Consider the following 22782-nt stretch of genomic DNA (forward strand, 5'->3'; position numbering starts at 1 on the left):
CTAAACAGTATTTAAAAAAAAGAAGTACCTATATAGATATATATGATATGTATAATATGGGCTATTAATATTGTGTGACGCCTAAAGCTGATTCTTCCGCAGTAGTTCGAACGATTATCTGCTGCGATTTCCGTCATCTGAGAGACTGAGACTGTATAGTGTGTTTAATATGTAGAAGATAACATCTTAAAATAATAGTATATTCACTTATATATATATGTAGGCGCACTAAGACCAGGGGCGGATTTACCCATAGGCCACCAAGGCACGTGCCTAGGGCGCAATATTTTTTGGGGCGCAATTTTTTAGTTAATTTTTACTTTTTACTTTTTCATAATTTCAAAATTATGTTTACCTAAATTTATATTTTTTATTAATTTTTTTTTGTATATAACTTGCATGAAACTGGAGAATGGCTCACGAAATCACGTCCCAGTAACGTTTTAATTTATAAGCTATAATAATGACATTGCCGTTTGAGTTTAATCCTACGACCGGCGCGCGCCGCCACCACTAAAAGTTCGACATCGACACTCGACGAGGCAGTTGCCGGCGTTGTCTATGTTAATGCATGGGAGGTGGTATACCGGGTGTGCGGCGTAAACACATACGATATTGTGTATGGTGCATGCGCAAAACGCCAGCCAAGGCAGTCAAATATACTGTCTCGGGCCGCCGGTACATGGTAAATAGCCGCTCTGCTAGCTTAGTGGGGAACAGCTCGCACAGTCCTTAGCAATAATTATTTGATATTGAATGGAACTCACCACGTACCCGGCACCACAATAAGTATGCGCGGACGCGCGGACACCAAACTAGTTTATTCTTAGAATACTGGAATTAATTCTGGAAATCAGACGTCTTGATAAAGTAATTAACAAAAATAAACATTGCGACGATCAGAAATCTGCTAATCGATTACGATTATAGAGACTAGGGTGCTCACCACCTTAAACAGTACCTACCTGGCTACCTATAAGAAAACATCAATTACAATATTAAATATTAAACATGGGAGCACGCCAATGTACGGAGCGCTAGTGTTGTAATGCCTAGGGACGGAAAAATGGCAAGTCCGCCCCTGACAAGGATCAAGGGACCATTTTATCAAGGTAATAAACAATAATCATTAGAAGAAATGCAATAATAAACTTTTATTATTTTATAATATGACAACATTTTGAACAAAAAGATAAAATAAAAATAAATATCATACATTCGTACTATATACAATATAATCATAATTAAATTACTAGTTACATTTAATATTAGCACTTTGATCTATCAGTATAAACATATATAAGCTATAACAATAACAGCTATAGTCACATTTATACATAGGTATTTGTTAGTATAAAAAATACATAATTAATTTTTTATTTTTAGATATTTTATGTTATAATGGTTTTATTATTAAATACATAGGTATATGGTTATGTATTATGAAAAAATATTTTTTACTTATATAGAAATAAATACAATTTACATTTTTATGTGAAGTTAAATCATCAGATCATTTTTAGAAATTATATTTCTTTTAAATCTCCTAAGTACTGTTTGTATTAGTTATCCTTTTTTATTTATCCTCTAAGCTTCTATGGCCATACTAATACTGCATTTGTACATATATTTTATAAATATTAAATATGTTAAATAAAAATTTCCAAAAGTATAGCACTCAATACTCTTATTAGTTATTACTAGCTAGTATGGCTCAAATGAGTATGGCTCAGAGATTATTTATACCCACTGCTATAGTTTTTTTTAACTACTTAGTATTTTTTTGTTTTTAAATCTATTAAGAAGTGTATACATTCAATAAAAATATTAAATTAGGATTTAATTTAAAAAAAAATTATTTGAATTCATTTGCTGTTTGTAAGTTAAAATGAGTGCCAAAATGTGTGAATTAATAAAATAAAAATAAAATATTAAAAACGTATACCATCAATAAAATTGAGTTAAATGTATTGAATTAATATTTATTAATTTATATGTACATAATTCATGAGTCAAATAGACATAATATAGGGACAATAAATTATACTTAGTAGATAGTAATTAGATTTGAAGTATTGTTAAAGGGTCTTTACTGCCAACTTTAACTTTTCATAATAATATTATATTATTCATTATTGTAATAATTGTAATATATAATTTTGTATAAACACAAAAAGTTGGCAGAGTACGCATTTAAATTTAAGTAAGTACCTACATATTTAATACCTACATACTTTATACAAGATACATTTTTACATTTACATTTATAATTATAAGTAATACAAATCAAAATTTAAAAACTAAAAGCGTATTAATATTTATGATATAATATGATTTTGGTGAAAACTATACTTTGAAACTATAAAAGAAAAACATTATTTTTTACTTTTTAGTTCATAAGAAAATGTGAGTACTTATTTGTTTTATATCTTAATGCATCTCGTTATACAAAAAAAAAAAACGAACTAGACGATGTACTAACAGTCTTGACTAAGCGTTTTCTGATTTTCAAGTAGGTACTATAGAGCAATTATTTTTAAACAAAATTACTTACAACTAATATGCATAATTTAAAAAAAACTTAATTACACATATATTTATTTTATTCCTATTCAAGTATGGCATTATTTATAATGAATCGTTAATTATTTAGTATGTTTGTGCTTATGATAAAACCCTTTTTTATTTATTTGTATACACCACACAAATTATTCGATTGATTCAAATAAAATTGTGAAACTATTTGAATAGTTGAATTTATAAAGTATGCATATAAAAATAGATGTCTCAATTTCTTGGGAATATTATGCAATTGATAAAACGTGAATGATTATTAACTAAATTAACAATATTTTCAAATTAAATAATTATTGATTCGTCAGGAAATTGAAAATTTTTCCTAAACGGCCTTCTTCTACCCTTTAACCTTCTAAATGGTCGAGGTCTTAATGTATGAGGAGGTGGTAATAAATCTACTTCTTCTAAAAACCTTGAACCCCTTTCTGGAGGGATTAAAAATGAGGGCACATCTGGTCTAGATGATAATATCAGCGGGTCTTTGCTCAGCAAACTTTGTTCAACAAATCCAGAACATTGTGCAGCACAAACATCATCTCGCATCATTTTATCAATCCCGACTTCATTCATCAAGCGACCACAATCAGTTACTCTTAATGAAGCACAGTTAGACTAGAAATAGATTTTAAAAATATATGATAATATTATGAATATTTGAAAATACAATATAATAAAAATGAATGAATACTTACACCTTCAGATGTACAAATACAGCTAGTACAAGGTGAAGGCAAATGTGATTCACCAACTGCAACAATATGGCCGTTAATATTGCAAGATTGTTGATTATCTTTCCAAAGCGTTAAGTCGATTGTTGGTAAGACTGGACAAGGAAGACGTGGGTTTCTTAAATTAAATTAAAAGAAAAATCATGTTTAGAAACATTTTATTGTGAATTGTGATTAAGATAATTTTTATTTAGTTAAAAATGTAAAGAAACCGCTAAGAAAATATATTATATTGTAAATGTTGAAAACCACAAGTTAAGAAATTAATGGCGAAACAAAACGATGAAAAACAATTACATAAAATAATTCGATATTCCCTTAAATATTTATTTCAAGGCTTATAAAACCATATCGTACAAATTAAAAAATGAAACAGACATTGTATATTTAATTATATTTAGTATAATAATAATGCTATTTTTACTTACAGGTAATCATTTGGTTGATCAAATGCTGCCTTTTGCAAATCACTGGGTACATCCATATTTTCACATAATATTTTAGCTAATGTTGCTTTTCGGATTTCTGCAAGTTGAGCTTCAGAAAATCTAAACAATGGGTTATCAGATTCAAACCTGTGAAAAAAATAAATTTTAAATCATATAGCAAAAACTGATTCAATCCGAAAAAATTACCAAAAACGATCACACTGTTTCAGGTGTCTGAATTGTAAGCCTATGATGCATGCAAAAGTTGGCCCCACGAGGCCACCTTTCACTGGATATTCACTTAAACCTCCAGGAAATAAGTCAATATCGTCTGGACTGGCATATATTGTTTTAAACCTGACAATAACTTCTGGAGACAGTTCTCTTGTCAAATCTTCCCAAGTATTTGCACGTCGAAGACCACATCTTGCTCTAAATGAGTTATATGATGGTATACCATGATCACGTCCTGAGAATTTCAATTATAATGTTTATGTTTAAAATGTTTTTTTATTGTTAATATTATTTACCTCTTTGAATATTTAAAGCGGGTAAATCTTGTCCAGAATGTGGTACTTTCACGTTTTCAAACAAATGATTAGTAATTTCACCAGTAATAAATTGATCTAAATTTTCCATAGGTGTGCTCACTTGACCTCTTACTATCTCATCAACCATTTGGTCCTAAAATAAAAATAGCGAGTACAATAATAATAAATAAAATAAATATAAGTAATCTTAATGTACACAATTGAAAACTAAAACTAACCCTATAAATTACGTCAGGATTGAAAAATACATCTCTCAATAACAATGCTGGTTCCAGAGGATGGTATGACGGTGACATTCTAGGAATATGAGGCCTTAATAAGCTATGACCTATTCGAAAAGCGGCTACGGCAAATTCAGTAAAAGGTCCCGGATGACAATCGGGAGAATAGCCTTAAAAATTATTTAAATAGTAATATTTTAATAGCATCGTTTTAGTGATAGGTAGATTATGCGATTATATATTTTATAATAATCATTATAAAAAAACTACTTTTGTAATATCCAGCTGAAGAAAGTCTCAAATCATATTTATCCACAGCATCCCAACCTAAGATACGTGGCAAGAATTCGTTGTATACAATTTGCTGATAAGTTGCTGTAAATATTTTTCTTGTATTTTGATATATTATTTCGTCATTCCAGTGTGGATTAAGTCTGTGTAAAACTTCGGCAATACGATTGTGTTCTCTCATAAATATTGTGTGGAGTGAAGTTAACCCAGCTTGTTCACTCACTCGACCATCACCTGAAATATACAAATATAATTAATAAATAATAATAACCCATAATTTAATATACATGCTTAACAAACCTCCTATAAAACAGTAGCCAGATGAAGATTTACATTCTGGATGTAAAGACGATTGAGGCATTAAATCTTTTCTCAATGGTATGTGATGTACTGTAACATTCAGCTTTCCAATGTGAAATGCTCTAAGGTCTTTAGCCATACATGAATCTGAACCATAAACGCTGGACAGATCCAAGTACGCAGAATTTTGATTGGTTTGGTCTCTAGGACCCATACGTTGTTGACCTGGTAGAGATCTCATAAACGGTAAACACATTCTAACACCAGTAGATGGATTTACATTTGGATAAAACGGATCACCATCGGGTATTTGTATCGGCATGCATTCAGGGTGAACTGTTATAGGACTATCACATGATCGGCAGTCGGGTATAGAAGAGAAATATCCTAAAAAGTTGCAATCGTATTTTTAGAATAATCATAATAACACTAGAAGAGACGTTTACCTTTGTGAACTGGTGTAAATGTTATGTCATGATCTAAGATCTGAGCGAATTGCATAAGCATTAGCGTGTAACGGCCGTGTAAATGACTGATATCTGGATGAGACATAGCACTCACTAATCGAGCAGATGGTAATGGTACACCAGTCACGGATGTCACTCTTGGATGATTTATTCCTAAAGAAATATATCGTTTATCAATTATATATTATATTATATTAAAATAAATTTGTTGAGATTTACCATTTTCATAAGCAGCTGGCATTAAACGTTGAAAAGTCGTCAATGCTTTACCAAAATTTGGATTATTTAAATTATTACAGTAGCCACTAAATGATCTATATGGATTATGCGCGTCACAAGGATGTGTTTCAATAGGACATTCACCGTCACTGAAATGTATCGGTGGAGTATAAAGTTCAGTAAATTGCAAGGTATCGAAGAAGTTATGTCCTAAAGAATTTAAGCTAAATAATGGATCACCAATACTGTCCAAGACTTGACGACGACGACGTCTAAAACACAGGCATGAAAAATATGTATGAACATTTGATATTTAATAATAATAATTAGGTATATAAATATAATTTTAATTTGTATATTATAAATATATATTTATATTATATATATATATAAACTAACCGTTTATCTAATGATTTCAATATTTCTTTTGAAGCGTATTCAAATAATAGTGAGTTATTTGCCAATATTAATGATGATTTACTTGCTTTACTAAATGCAGCAGCTGTTCCAAGAGGAGACTTTGGGTCTACTCCTCCTTCTATAAATAAAATATAAATAATACATTAATTTCAATTTTATAATATATAATATAATATTAACATACTTTTTGACCATAACAGAAATTCAGTTTGCTTTCTTCTGCTAACGTCATCTTCGGCCTTTCTCCACGCTTCTCTTACTAGAATTTGATTGTTAATCTGTTCAGAATCTTGTTCCGTTTTATTAACTGTCATTTGGTCGTTACCGATCACTGAATTATCTTTCCATTGGTAAATATCTAGTTTAGAATGTTGGTCACAATTTATTGGATGATTTCTAAAAGTAAATAATAAAAGTTAGACACGTGTTTATGCTACAAAAACTAATAAAATAGGATAAAAAAAAATAAGATAAATAAAGATATATTATGCATCTATTTATTAAATGAAAAAAATTACAAATAATCATCTCGATCAATAAATGCTTTCGGTTGTATCATCGTTACGTCTTCAAAGTTTTCACAAATAATTCCAGCCAATGTGCTTTGTCTAATCTCTTGCAATTGACTTTTGCTATACGTAGATGGTGGAAAATCGTTCTCATACCAAAATCGATCACTATTCTTGATTATAGAAAATTGATTTGCGAGTAAACAAGAAAATGTTTTACCAAAAACGGCTCCCTTCAATGGTGTTTCTAGTAAACCTCCAGATAGCAAATCTATTTCACTGTAAGTTCTATTAAAAATATTCACACTATAAGTAAAATGGAATAATCAGATCACTATATAAAATATAGTAATAAATATGGATTTTTAATATACCTGTATAATGTTTTATTAATTTTATCTACACCTTGATCATCGGATTCTAATGATCCACTTGAACAAACATTTTTCCATACCTTATAACCAGGGATTTTCATTTGTCTACCCAAATTCAACAGCATCTCGATATCTATTAATTGTATGCAAAATTAATTATTGTGTTCATTATAAAATATATTTAACATTATCGTTCACTTTTTTTTGGCAAACTGTAGTTTTCGATATCGCCTAAATTGTTTTGATTGTATTTATCGAATATAATTGATGGCAACATGGGTAAAACCGTTGCATATACGCTTTGCATAGTACCAGGTTGATTAGAACTTGAATAACCTGAGTAATATCCATGTTTTAATGGATTTAGATTCCATTCATTCATCATTGCCTGCCAAAATTAAGTTCTCACAACACTTAAAATTGAATTAATAGTCGATCGATCAAAAAATTACTCACGTGTCCAACGACATTGGGAATAAATTCGTAATACGTGATGTGTTGCAATTGAGCAATTGTTATTCGTTTAGCTTCTTCAAAAAGCGTATTGTTTGACCATCCTGGATTGACATCCCTCAATTTTTCCACTAGACGATTATGTTCCAATATTAATAAATTGTGAATTGTTGTCGAATAATCGGAGTTTTGGGACGTAGAACTAAAATAAAACTAATTAAAATATATATGCATATTTTTGTTTATAATTTATATAAACAAACCTAGAACACGGAGTCTTTTTTAGATGTCCCGATTCAGTTTTAGTGACTTTCATGGTGGATGCTTCACAAGAAACACTATTGTATATCGGAGATGCATCTAAGAAACTAGTCGCAGCGTTCAAAAATACTGCACTGTCTAAACATTTTAAAATACTAATATTATAAATGTTATAGCACAATTATTTGATGTATTCAATCTGTTTACCAGTTATATTTTCCATGGCTATATCCAACCTAATAAAATCGGCCCACATCCCCGACATAACAGTCAAATGTTTATTGCCAGCTATAAAAGACCTACTTAATATTTCTGCCACATCCGAAGCTTCAGGCCATTTAGTCGAATACGATTCATCTTAAAAATCACAAACAATAATAATTGAGCACACATTTCGTTTTAAACAATCAGGTATACGCAATGACATTACTTTGAACTTCCGATGGAAATTGAAGAAACGGTGAGTTCCGTTTGCCCCAATTCGGTCGATGGACGTTATTGCATCGTCCGTCAGCGTTCCTGTACTTACTCACTGCGCATTTTTCATCAACGGAACAACTTGCAGTTGTAATAAATATAATACTTGCTCCCAGCATCAGGAACAACCTAATTAAATTAATATTATTTTTTTAGAAATCAACATTACGATTGTGTTGATTGTATATGTGTAAAAACGAGCAAGAAGTTGAACTATGAATTCTAATATCACTTTCACTACAAAAAATGTATTTAATATTTTTTTCTGTTAACTGATTTTTAAAGCAAAATGTAATATATTTAGAGACAAATGAATAGTATTGTGTACTTTTTATAACTATTATGCTACTGTAAGAATTTCAATTATCTAATTAATTTCAGTGTCATTGAGTGTATAATAGTATCACGCTGAGACGTAGGTATATGTATGTATCCTATATGTGTGACAGCTGTCGTGTGATATAGCTGCCTGCAGGGTACATCAGTAATAGTAGGTAAATTATAGGTATATACGTATAATAAATATATAGCTTATTCAAATATATCAAGCTTTAAATTACTTGAATTTTTACAGATATATGATTTTCCTCTGTTTTGTATTTCAATAGATTTATATTACTAAACATATTCTTACATTAGTAAAAAAATAATAAGTTGAAGAAATCTTACTATGCTCATACTTTTTCTAGGAATGAGGAAGTATATTGATAAGTACCTACATATAATAACAAATGTGACTCAAATTGTTTGAAAAGCCTCTAATGTTATATTATATATAATAATTCATAAAAAATAGAACACGTGCTAAATATATTTAAAATTAAACGAGAATGAACTTTTATCGTTTTTAGTTTTTCGCTGTTTAACATTTAGATAAACCAATTAGAATATGTGTAAAATGTTATTTATTCTTTGGTTAAAGATTTATTTTAAATTTCATATGAACTAATTTAAAACTAATATATTGTCTAACAATTTGTATGCGTCTTATGAATTTGATTAATAATTATTAGACATACAATTAAATTGAGTTTTTAAATATCAAAATTAAGTATTAAGTATTTTACAATAATTTCTTTTCTTGCTTTTTACGACTAAATAAATCGAACGAAGTCACCTTTTCTATGTGCAACATTATCATTGGACGAAATATTTTGATATTAGGAATTTTACATGAGATATCATTATTTATTATTTTACGTAATGTAACGCTACCCTAACGGCATAATTTAAAACATTTTACAACTATAACAACCAATATTCTGACACTGCACTATTGGACCCAATCATAACATAACCTAAACTTAATCAATTTTCTCAAACAAACTAATTTTTATAAACATATTTAAAAATAAAAAATATTGTAATAATATACATTTATTCATAATAGGTACCATTGATTATAAATACTATGATTCTAATCAATGATAATAGTATAATACCATAATGTAAGAAGTAGTGTCTACTATGTAATGGCCTGAGTTGCCAATGTTTATTTTCGCTCAATAAATCAATAAAAAAAACCAATTTTCTGCACTTACTTGACAATATGAGCGAATAAAAAACGTATACCGTTTCCTACTCATGTTTATTATTACAATAAAGTTAGGGAACAGCGATGTGTACTATATTGTATCCTAATTTTTTGATTATGTCGAATACAATATTTTTGCATGTTCAAACTACACGAGATAAAAATCAAAATTTATTTTTTTTACATAATTTTAGAACTCCTAAACAAAAAAATTATAGCAATCAACAATACTCATTACATGTATTATTTTTTAAACGAAGATTTGTGATGACAATAATATATATATAAACATTAAAATTTAAAATGTACACAATCAAAATCAATTAAAAAAATATGTTCATGATTTTAGATATGTAACATAGTTAGTGACAATTTTGTAATTATAATATTTAAAAATGTTATTCATCCCACATTACCAACTTCACCTAGAAAAATGTGCACAAGTACCTCACCCAAATATTTACATAACATCTATAACGTAACACGTATCATGCATTGTAGAAAGTTTTGATTATTCATATTTCCTAAAGCTACTGACATATTTTAAGAAAAAACATGTTTATTTATCACGTGGTCTTACTCAAAGAAGTTATGATATTATGTACTTTAAAAAAATTGATCACAATAATGGTGTTGAATAATTGTAAAAAAAAAAAAAATACGTTATTTTTTTAATTTACCAATTTGTATTATAATATATATTATGTAGGTAAACATTATTAAAATCTTACTAATGTATAAATAAACTATCCCTAATAAGTTGTAGCTATTTTTATAATAATTCTAAAATTGTAATTATTGTACTATACATACCAACAATATGTTGATACAAAAATAGACTACATAATATTTTAATAAATTAGATGAAAAATTATTTATAATATAAAATATATACTATGTTGTTTTTTGATTTTCATAACACATAAGTAATAAAATATATACTATAATATTTAATTTAAATTAATAAAAATGTCAAAATAGTTCCTAGATACAACAATTAAATATTGTCTTAACAAACTTTAGGTGTATTGTATAAGTACACGTGTTAATGATTTTTGTTTTGATAAAAAAAAAAAAATGTAAGTCGTTTTAAACAGAACACTGTTTGATACCTATGGTTGATAGCTTTGGATAATTATTGTGTAAGTACTATGTGTACAAATTAATAAATTTAAGAAATAGTGGGCATATTTTTTTTTAAAAAGGCATAGGTACTGTGTATATTGTTATTAGGTATAATTATTAATTACTGTGGTCTGTGGTCTTACCTCAACCGTAGCGATTTCAGAAACTCCATGTTTGTGTATTTTCCTCTAGTCGTGGTTTTGATTAATCAACTTTTATTAATTATATTTATAATATAAATATATATATAATACAGAGTAAAAACAAAACGATTTGACTCAGTAAGTCAGACAATACGTAGCTAGCACATCATTATATTATTCCTCCGAATTAACCGCCGTTACGAGAGCTCACAAATCACAAACTAATACTATCACTCTTCACTATACGTACAGATTCGCAGACGAAGAACGCCCTTGTCCACCAACATGTCCTCCTACTTTTCACTGTTAAACGCGAAGTGTAATACTACTTTCCCTATCGTTTGTTATTGGATAACAAAACGACGAAAAAAGGAGCGTGGAATAAACTGTATTTTTAATATTAATAATTAATATTCAATACGCGTCATAGTGTCATACGCTGTGACAGAGGTATACGTCAGCAAATAATCGACAAATTGTTATAATTTTTTGAAAAAAAATATAAAATACAAGCATACAGCAATATTAATCAGAAATATTATTTTTAGTAACATAATGTCGTAAAATATATTATAATATTATACAAAAGGAGTAATTGTGTAATTATGATGTTTTCCTCTGAAATTATGAAAACATATACTAGAGCCTACCTATTATTTTGTATTCTTATAGGTAATATAATATTTTTTCGACGATGTTAGTGTTAGATAATCAATAAATTATGATTGTGGAAAAAAAGCATTTTAATACACAATTATCAAATTATTATCTTTATTCAGTTCTTATAATGTATTGTGATTTTGCCATTTTAGACCCCAATCCGAATGTAATTTATTTTACTTCTCTTGGGTATAATAATTATTTTAACAACGACTATTATGAGATCCTAACGTATTATATATTAATATTATTATTGCACCACTATAAGAATAATGAAGTTGATTTTTCTGAAAATATTTTTAAATATTGAAATTAATAATCTTTTAATCTTACCTATTCCTTGTTTTTTTTTCTCAAGGTTTATCTTTTAGGTCTTAACTTTTAAATCAATTAACAATATGGATAGGTACCTATATGTGGCTACGTATATTATATATTGTATATAGCTATAGGTAGATACCAGAAAGGCTGAAACGTATAACCTCAAACTCAAAAATAAATTAGTATATAAATTACTAAAATATGTACTTATCTACACACTCGATAAGTTATTAAATCGTAAAATATGTTATGGGTACTTATCTATACGGCCATACTTATATCGTAGGTATATTATAGTTGTACAATTAATGTATAATGCATATTAAATCTCATCACTCCGCATTGCTATCATTTTTCAAAAACGGTTATTATAGTTATTTTACTTAGTTAAAGACACGATTATAGATAGATAATTGTGCTTGAATATAACTTCAAGACTGCCATAAAATTATTTTAATAATTTGAAAATCAAATGGTTAAGCATTTGTTAAATGACAAGACCATACTTTTGTTTTGTTAGGCAACAATTAGGTATAATATTATTACCTACATAGGTAGGTACCATTACCAACCACCTGCTACTACCAATACGTTCGTCAAGGATATTGATGCCCAAGCAATTATACGAAACATTAAACATAAGATGATGGAATATAATAAATAAAATATAAGTTCTAACAAAGTTATAGGTTTGTCAGACCTGTTTATTAAAAGTGGAAATAAGAAAAAATTGTTTGTTTCCTATCGTGAGTGTAAAGTTATGACATTTATTCATTATACCTCGTGTCAATTATTTTCTCCCATAAAATATTCAACGACCAGTGCAATAATTAAATTGTGATATTTGCATATAAAACCCGAGAGTCCAGCTGTCAGTGAACCTCAAATTCTTCACTCAAATAGTCAAATGAAATTATCATAGTATAAAATATTATGAATTAGGTAGTTGATTATTACAGGAACATTATGTAAATAAACGTTTTATACATTATTATGAAGAGATCTCAGAAATCCCAAAAATAATTAAATAAAATATAAGACTTGCTTTTTTTAGTTGTAGAAATATATAATGGAATTAAATCAAATCTCTTTCCTAGTTAGTGATATACGTATATTATGAAGTATTATTTAAAAGTGAAAACGATTTTTAATGTATGCAAAATTGTACGGAAAAATAGTACTACATTTATACAACTCGGATAATTATATTTAAACAGCAAACATAATATTATCTGACGAGGTTTTATTTTTGTTTTTAAATACATTTTATTTATAAATGTATGCGGGAGTAGCCGTTTACCAATTAATTTACATAACATTTTCACGCTTTGAAGTTCGGTCGCATAATATAGGTACCTACCTAATCTAATAAAGTACATAATAATATAAACACCGTTGTATAGGGGGTGTAACGTTATTATTATAATTTTTAAGTTATTACTTCTCAAAGCTCACTTAGGTCACGACAATATTGAGAGCAGGAAAACCCATAACACTGCGATCACCCCGCGGGAAGGACATGTCCTTAGACTTACCCCACCCACCTCATTCTCACCCCATTCGACCAGAAAAAAATACGCTTTTATCTCGCGTGTCCGACGCGCTCTCGTCAAATTATCGCGTTCAAATAATTATCGGCGTGCGTTCAATTAATTAACACCGCCACATATAGGGTCAATATAATATTATATTATAATATAATATGTAAGTATATTTTGCGGTTGTCTGCGGCAGCAGGTTATACGCACGCGTGCGATGTATAATAATTTATTAAATATAATATATGCGTATTACTGTGCGGGGTTAATCGTAAATGAGCTGTTAATACCGACCGAGGAACTAATATAATATTAATACATAATGATAATAATAAATCTATCGAAAACAAGTCCTAGCTGTAGAGAAAAAAAAAACGCATTACCGTACATAATTATAGCGGGCGCACTATATATTATATAGTGTCAGTAGGTCACGAGTAGATTCGTTATAAAGGCTAAACCTTTCCAAAATATACCTACGTCCTACACACATGCGGACATACATATCGTACAATATAAAATAATAATATTAACACTGCATGTAAACAATGTTTCGATTTTGATTTTGAAAATATCCTGCAATTCATTCAACACCGTGTCGTATTATTAATTTTAATACACGCAAAGGTTAAAGACCGAACAGACCGTCATCGGTTCAAGGAGCGTTTGGAGAAATAAATAAAAGTGTTGGTACCTATAGTGGGTAATTCTATTGTTCTAACGTCTAGAGGCGGGGAAGGCGGCGGCGGCGATTGTCATCCCGTACGAATCTATATGTCCATACATTTAATAATAATATTAATCCAATTCGATATATTATATATATATATTATATAAATATAAAATGTTATATTGTTGCACAACACCAGTACGTCCTATAACGTATTAATAATTTTGATTTTCGTGACGGACGTCTGGACCTATACGCACTGCAGGGATAGGCTCGCGCACATACCCGTAAAATGATCTTGAACGTATTTAGTAAGTCACGGTCATCGCATAATATTTGTGTGTACTCCAATACTACACAGTACACATGTTACAATAAACATATTATTATATCGTTAGAGCTCGCGATCAACAATAGACAATATATTTTATAACATTATAACTGTTATTTATGAGTATAGTCAATATATATTTTTAGATTCTGAGCGGAGCGATGAATGTATTGATTTTACAATGATAAGTGTGTTTTTTTTTGTGTCGCCGTATGGGTAAAACTGCTTCGATTTTCTTCAGCGGTATCTTGTAAGTAAATCTAGTTAGTGCACTTGGGACTTTGGTAGGTCAAATTTTAAATTAAATTCCCAATAGTTTTCAAAAGCGCAGAGGAAAAACAAAATAAAAATTAAGGAAAAACTGGGGTTTTTACGCAAAATCCGTTTTCGACAAAATCGATTTTGGTTTTCGTTGTAAATCAAAAACCAATAAACATAGACACTTGGAATTTACACCATATGTCTTTTTTATAAATGTCAATAAAATTGTATTTGTTGGGTCAGTAAGCGTAAAAATGTAATAGAAAGCTACTGATACATAGCAGTTGAAAAATATTAAAAATATATAGTTACAATTTATTTTATAGGCATTTAAAGTTCAAATTTTGAAAACATTTGTCAAATTTAAAAATGATAAAATTTATAAAATGTTCAACTTTTATAGCCAAGGATTGAAATTTTAAAACAAGGTTCCTAACCCTAAGTAGGAATAAGTCCAAAGTAGAATATTCTGTAACCAAAATATCTAAAATATTTACCACAGTTATTTTATGTTCAAATTTGGACGAAATTAGATATTTAAACGAAGAAAAACGATTTTAGTTTTGTGTTATATTTTAAAATATTATTCGTGGGTATACTTGAAACTTCTAAAGTACCTTTATTATTATATACAAGTATGATAATAAACAAATATTAATAAGAATAACTTAACCGGCTACCGTATTAATAGTAACAATATAAATATAATATAAAATATCCTAGGTAGGCTTACAAACTATAGTTAGATATATCTCCGCTGAGAATCGTTTTTCGTATACAATGATATTTTATCATTGAATTCAAACTTAACGCCGCCCATTACAGTGACCCTGCACTTGTAACCTACTGTACAGCAGAACGACACCCACTTGCCCACCTTTTTAATTTTTATGTTTGAATTTTTTTTTTCCAATACGCATACACGTTAGTAAATAGATAAACTTTTTAAGAAAACACATTTAAAAGAATTTCTAAAAAGGTAGATTTATTAAAGTGGTAGTTATGTTTTAACGAAATATTGTAATAATATGTAAGATACTGATGATATAATCAAAAAATAAAAAATTTGGTTTTGACTAATCTAATTTCGAGGGGGGGGGGCATAGAACCACGAGTCACGACACAAAAAAATATTCAAAAAGTTTTATAATATATACTGTTTATAATTACCAAAAATTATTATTTGTAATAGTTCTGTTTATTAAAAGGATTTAATCACGTCCAAAGAGATGGGAGCGATCGCCATCACATCACCTTTCTTCAAAATCGCTACTGAATAATTAGTATGCTATTATGATTTTAAATTACCAACTATTCACATTCGAAAAGCATATCGATATCATATATGATAAGTCAGTGAGACGATTTGTTCAAGTCCATTCCGAAGACTGAAATGGATACCTATCCTATATTCAGTATAATATTGTGTAAGAAACGTAAATTAATGTTATAAAATAATATGATGCATGAAAAAATAAAACCATACCAAGTTATATTATATAGTTGCCATTGCATTATAATTTGATTACAGAGTTAAAATATTTCATCAAACTCGCATCAACGAAAAAAAAACCAGCTTCCGTAAATTGCAGCTCACGGCTAAACCTATAGTACCTATAGGCTATAATATAATATTGTAAATCGTGTCAATACGTAATACCAACAGCCAACTAATAACAGTATTAGTGTTTTAGAGTGTCCGAATTCTATGACATTATAAAAAATGCGATCGCACTTTAAATGCTATGTAATTTGCCGTTTTGCATAAATTAGTAATTACTTTTGATTAAAATTTAATTTTTTTTATACATACGCTCTTATAGAAAATAAAAATAAATACTAATTAATACCTACGCTAATAGAAATTAAAATTAACTTACTATACTCTGCCCAGCGAGAGGCCGATTCTGCGCAGCGCATCTCCACGTGACACCCTGCCATCGAGACCGGTTCCACTATGGCGTGGTGTCATGTGGGGATACGCAGAATAACAGAATTTCGTTTGGGCACTCTTGCTGGACAACTGAGTATAATAATAATTATATTATATCAAAGAGAAAATATTTAGTCTTACGTGTAATAGTTTTTTTTTTATTATTGCAGGATTGCTCCTTCAAAAATTAGATCGATAATTCAATTAATTAACATTGATTTGATCACATTTTTTTCCAATAATTCATAGATTTATAAATTTTGTATCCACTACTATAAGATACAATATGGGGCGCGTTTGGTTATAGCCACTTATAGGTAAGTTGGGTATTGAGTTACCTGTTTAATTTTAATACAAAAAAATGCACACGCAATACTTCGAGCTGATCTGCAGTAGTGCCAAGCCCGGATTAAGAAGGGGGGCAAGGGGGGCATGGTCCTGGGGCCCATCTTTATCCCCAAAATATATATTTTTTTAACGCGTCCAATACAATTTTCAAAAAAAAGAATTATTTAAGTAGGTAGGTATAATAGGTAAATTACTATTAATAATTATAAAATAAAATTGTTCTCAATTTTATATCACGAAAAATTACTATAAATAATCAACTATGTTTGTTAAAAATTTAGTTTTTTTTTTTTGAGGATTTTAGATTACCGATTTAACTATTTAAGTATATAAAAGGTAGTCATAAGAACAAATTATTTAGCTCTTGTAAATTAGGTATTTCGGTTAAAAGTATTAATGCATATTATACTAAACTTTAGAGGACCATAGTTAATAACCTAGCGCCTACGAACCAAAATTGATCATTTGACTGTCAAAATATTCAGAAAAAAAGCTTTATCAGAATCCATCAAAAAATATAGTGGCTACCATTTGAAAAATTATTAAAAAAAAATTATTGGCATACAATACAATATAGATTTACCTATAGTTGTTTTATTATGATTGATTGATTTATCTATAAATATTGCGAAGTGTGAACGCTCAATGTTAATGAAATAATTAAGTGCGATACCTATAATGAATTAAAAATTCACTGACACGCCATATATATATATATACATTATATTCCTTGTTATGTTATTGTAATAGTTATTAGCGCGACATTATGTCCCTGAGTTGGACAAGTTTTCTTATGAGAACTATTTTGACATCGCATTCTAATAGTATGCATAAAACATAGCCTACTTGGGTAGGTAGATATACGCGTTACTTTTATCATGCGACATTTTTTTGAAGTGTTTTATATTGACATTTACTCGAAATGTCCTTCAATCGAATAGTTGGTTCACGATTTTAACAATATGACCAGCGGCAGCCGCTACAAAAACCTCTGATACGGGCCCGTGTGGGCTAACGTAAACGAGCACCGACTGCATGCACTCTGAGCATCGAAGAAAAAATTAAATAAAAGATAACTGTTCAGAGATTTTGACAAAATAGTAGCAAGACACGAAGAGACTTTAATATTCTTCAATAAGTATTTCTATATTCTGAGATACCTAATTAATTGGCCCATTGGATATCGGATGTCGGATGTATATTTTGCATAGAAGTCGATTTCAAAGACGAAAACGCCTATATAGGTGTGGACAATACATTTATACAATGCAGTTGCTATTAATTATCTAGAGATTTTTCACAACAATCTCTGAAAATGAAAAAATAGACATTTTTTAATTTTAAGTCTTATATAAACAACACTACTAACATCTGAAAATGTTCTTAAAAAAATATATTTACTTTAACTAAAAAAAAAAACAAATACTAATGTACTGTAGAGAATGTTATTATACAATAGTGTAGCAAAAAACCATGTACGAAAAACTAATATATAATAATATATTACATAATCAATAGCTTCTTCATTTTAAATCTAAAATCTAAAACTTCATTATTTTTTAAAAATAATTATATGTTGTAGTACGTTGTAGTTCGCTGTTACATAAATACAGTTTACAAGTGCATGTAATTTGATATAATTATATATGGTAAATAAAACATAATATATAACTGTATAGTGTATATAAATACCTACAATTTAAGTCTCAGTAAATTTTATAATATTAATCAAATGTATCATTTCGTGTACATTAAATAGAAATATGTCACTGTCAATAAAGTAAAAATGTAAATTACTATTAATTTTAGTAGGTAACTACAATTTACATAATATATTTATAAAATTATTAATAGATGCTAGTAACACAATTTGATTTGTTTTTATAATTAATACATTTGTTGATGATTTTATTCCATGTAAAAAATAGCAATAACGGAAAGTCAAACTTTCAACAACTATTCAATTTCTATTTTTTTAAATAATTTTTGACCTGTTTTAATTATAATAAACCTTGTAAAAACATTTAGTCTGTTGCAACAATTGATTACATTTTAAAAATATATATATATTTACTATCAATAATACATTAAACCCGCATGAGTACAGAATAACAAAATAAAATAAAAATTGTATTACACAGCATTTCCAAACATAAGTAATACATTTATAAATCCCAATGTAAATACGTAACTACGTCGTACATACATCAAAAATCTCATACGTACTGTGTCTTCGTTGATAAATTTATTATTTACAAAAAAAAATGGTTTGTATTGACCCCGTTAACAGTATATTAGGTATATTTAATACTATATAGGTTAGGGTCAGGCGCAAAGCCAGCATTTTTTTAAGGGGGTTGTTTTAATTTTTAATTTAAATATAACTTGTGGTTTTATAATACTCTTCATTGTAGTCTGCAATCTTCAAATAATTGATAATATGAAATATGAAATAGAACTTATAGTCTATAGAACCATATGATAACATATTTTGTAGAAATCTGAAGTCTATAGACTATAATATACCACTAGGTAGTAAGTATATTTTTAGCATAAATACGGCCAAGTGGAGTGTCTTAACACAATAACACCTACTGACTAGGTGAGTAGTATTAACAATATTAAGTATTTAGAGTATAAACCGTAAATTAAACTACAGAATATTTTAAAAATAAACTTGAAATGTACACAATTTTTTTTCGATGCCAGTCACTAGATCAATACAATTAATTAAAGTCTACATAGATGATACCGGATTAGGTATATAGTTTTTTTAGGCTGATAATATAATATTAAACTGTTTACTTGTAAAATGTTCAAACCCGTTTCACGTAACATTTTTACTAGAATAATTGTACAAAATGCGCATAATAATACGTCGTCGTATAATCCAAATAGGGAAATCCTCGGTTTATTCACCGTGAAATGTATACTCGGCGATTTATCGTTCCGCAGTGTGCTTTTCTCTTCTTCGTGAGTATTGTGTTTATTTTGCATGACAGTTAAATTTTGATCTAGATAATGCATAGACGTCGTATAATGATATATTATCATTAAATAACTCTATAGTATAATATAATACAATATGTAAAACGTATACTAATTAATCAAACGGTGTAAAAAAAATGAAAAATGTGTGAAAAACGTTTGTATTGAAAAAAATTGTCATTTAAATATACATATGACATAATATTAATAACATCAGTGATATTTTATAATATTAAAATTTACACAACATAACGTGATCGATATTACGGTTATTGATTGTTTTATTATAAACTTTTTAATTTTAATACACGCCATGATTTACTATAGACGATAGAGTTGTAAATTAATGCTGTGAACCGATTAATTATCATTAGGTATGTTATATTAATTAAAACATATACCTACTGGCTACTGTAGATATGACGATGACCTTAATTTTAACTTTTTTCCAATTTAAAATATGTTAAATCATAGTTTTAATATTTTCTCATTAAAATACAATTTGCCAGAAAATAGCGCCATCGTATATTATTAATTATTATCCTGATAAAATAAAAAATGGGTATATACATACGATATAATATATCTTATACCTACTACCTATGTAATGGATACTTGAATACAAAAAAAGTGTTTTACATAGTGTGTGATTATAAAATAAACTAATTTATCATTATTTACAGCCTTTTAAATTAAAATAAGATAATAAGGATTGAATAAATTAAAATCAAATTCATGACGTCATATTAATATATCAAAACATGATTACAAAGTAATAACAATTATCCGATTATCGGATTATGTATAAATTATTTAATTATGTAGCTATATAATTCAGATGGTTTAGATATTATTCATATTATGTACCTGTATTGAATTTATAAACCTATGAGTAGGTGGTACATAATATAATATTGTAAATAATAATAAATTATTTAAATTATCTTTTACAATTATTTTATAAATTTATATATTTTTTCTAATTATATCATAATATTATTATGTGATATATTCACATTAAACGACTTATTTTTTTTTTAAGAAATAATTTCAATATAATACACTTACCAGTTTGTCTTAGGATTTAGAGTACCTAAGAGTAAGAGGGAAATCCACTTTCATAATCACAAGTGAAATGTATGCTTACAATTTGAACTGAGTAAATTCATTTTTAATACATTATTATTTATCATTTAATACACACAAAATTAAATTTGATGGTACGAAAATGAATGAAAAGAATATTTCTTAATTTTTAAAATATAATGTCTAAGAATTTGATATAAATTTAAATTGTTTCCCAATCTTATTCTGTCAACAATAAGAATACAATTAATATTTATTGAAAAAACTAAATCTTAAAACTAAAAATACATAATAATATTTGTTTTAGTTTTTTTAAACTAACTGTTTGAATATTTTTAAAGTGTTAAATGAATACATTTAATCATTGAATGTACCTCTACGGTGTACAAATAAAATATCTATAATGTAAAATAAAAAAATATAACGTTGGAACAAAATTAGAATGCATAATCCATAGTACCTATACCTATAATTGTTAAATAGTATTCTCAAAGTCCAAAGACCCTTACATTTTAGTATAATGCTGCACCTTTTTATAACGTTAAGCTAGACGTAAAATTCGAGAATCCGTATTTAATTCACGTATTTATCTTCTATTTTTTTTTAGATTATCTACTATAAAATGCCCTCGAGTAGGCTTTTACAAAAATGGTCACGTATATTTTTAAATTTTCTTCTAATTCACTTTGTTGTGCATGCAAAATTAAAAGAAAAAAATAATGTAAAATTGTCTTGAAAACAAAAATAATTCCCACATATTTTAATGTATACAGAAGTGTATACCTACTCCTACACATAAACACATTTATATTCTTCAGTTGTTCCATTGAAAATTATAAATATTTTTATTGCGTTGAATTATACTTGCATTTATTAAAATATTTATAAAATTATTAATAAATTATTATGTATAAAAGTATAATAGGTAGGTACATACTTTTATACATCCAGATTATTTCTCATTTTTATTTCGTTTTTGATTTCACAACCTTGCGGTTACTGCATACTCAATTTGGTAGAAATTAATTAAAGTAAAAACACTAACAATAACCAATCAATTTACATACCGACGACCTATCTGTATGCCGCCTATATATGTGTAGACCTTTAAGGCTTTCATCATAGCTTAATGTATAGTAAATGTAGTAATGTATGTTTAGCAAGAATAGGAATACCCGCATATCGCTGGAATCTAAAAAATATGGATTTATACAAAACCTAAATTCTTTCTACCTATTGCCTATCCGTATTTAAAAAATTTTAAATTTAAAATATAGAAAGACTAGCACGTACTGAATTTAATGTACTATGTTTACGCTAGAAAATAGAAAAAAATATGTACTGGCATTAAAACCATTAAATAATAGAATATATTACGGTCCATTCATACTTTAAAAACTCAATCTTAAGTTAATAACACTCGTAATAATGATACATTCTTCATATCAATAAAATCAAATCCAATTACTCGCTTTTATCTCCGGCAATAGTTCTTATGTCATTCGGTAGTTCTACAGGTGTTGACTTATTTTCTTGCAATATTATAGGTATAGTGATATAAAATCAAT

At 28.0% G+C, this 22782-nt stretch overlaps 1 protein-coding gene across 1 annotated transcript; it reads right to left on the reverse strand.

Annotated features, from left to right (window-relative positions):
• Window positions 1-1139: 1139 nt before the first annotated feature.
• Window positions 1140-11307, reverse strand: LOC132943247 (heme peroxidase 2). The gene is made up of 20 exons (XM_061012138.1): window positions 11079-11307; window positions 8230-8405; window positions 8007-8156; window positions 7802-7937; window positions 7542-7740; window positions 7284-7473; window positions 7086-7218; window positions 6721-6999; window positions 6387-6598; window positions 6182-6320; window positions 5783-6054; window positions 5543-5716; window positions 5097-5483; window positions 4776-5030; window positions 4503-4675; window positions 4264-4417; window positions 3941-4202; window positions 3734-3880; window positions 3270-3423; window positions 1140-3189 (listed from the first exon to the last, which is right to left on the reverse strand). Exons 1-20 carry the CDS (start codon window positions 11105-11107, stop codon window positions 2860-2862), a joined length of 3951 nt encoding a protein of 1316 aa, XP_060868121.1. The 5' UTR covers window positions 11108-11307; the 3' UTR covers window positions 1140-2859.
• Between the last annotated feature and the right edge of the window lie 11475 nt (window positions 11308-22782).

The sequence above is a fragment of the Metopolophium dirhodum genome, chromosome 4 (assembly GCF_019925205.1).
Source record: "Metopolophium dirhodum isolate CAU chromosome 4, ASM1992520v1, whole genome shotgun sequence".
Taxonomy (NCBI): Eukaryota; Metazoa; Arthropoda; class Insecta; order Hemiptera; family Aphididae; genus Metopolophium; species Metopolophium dirhodum.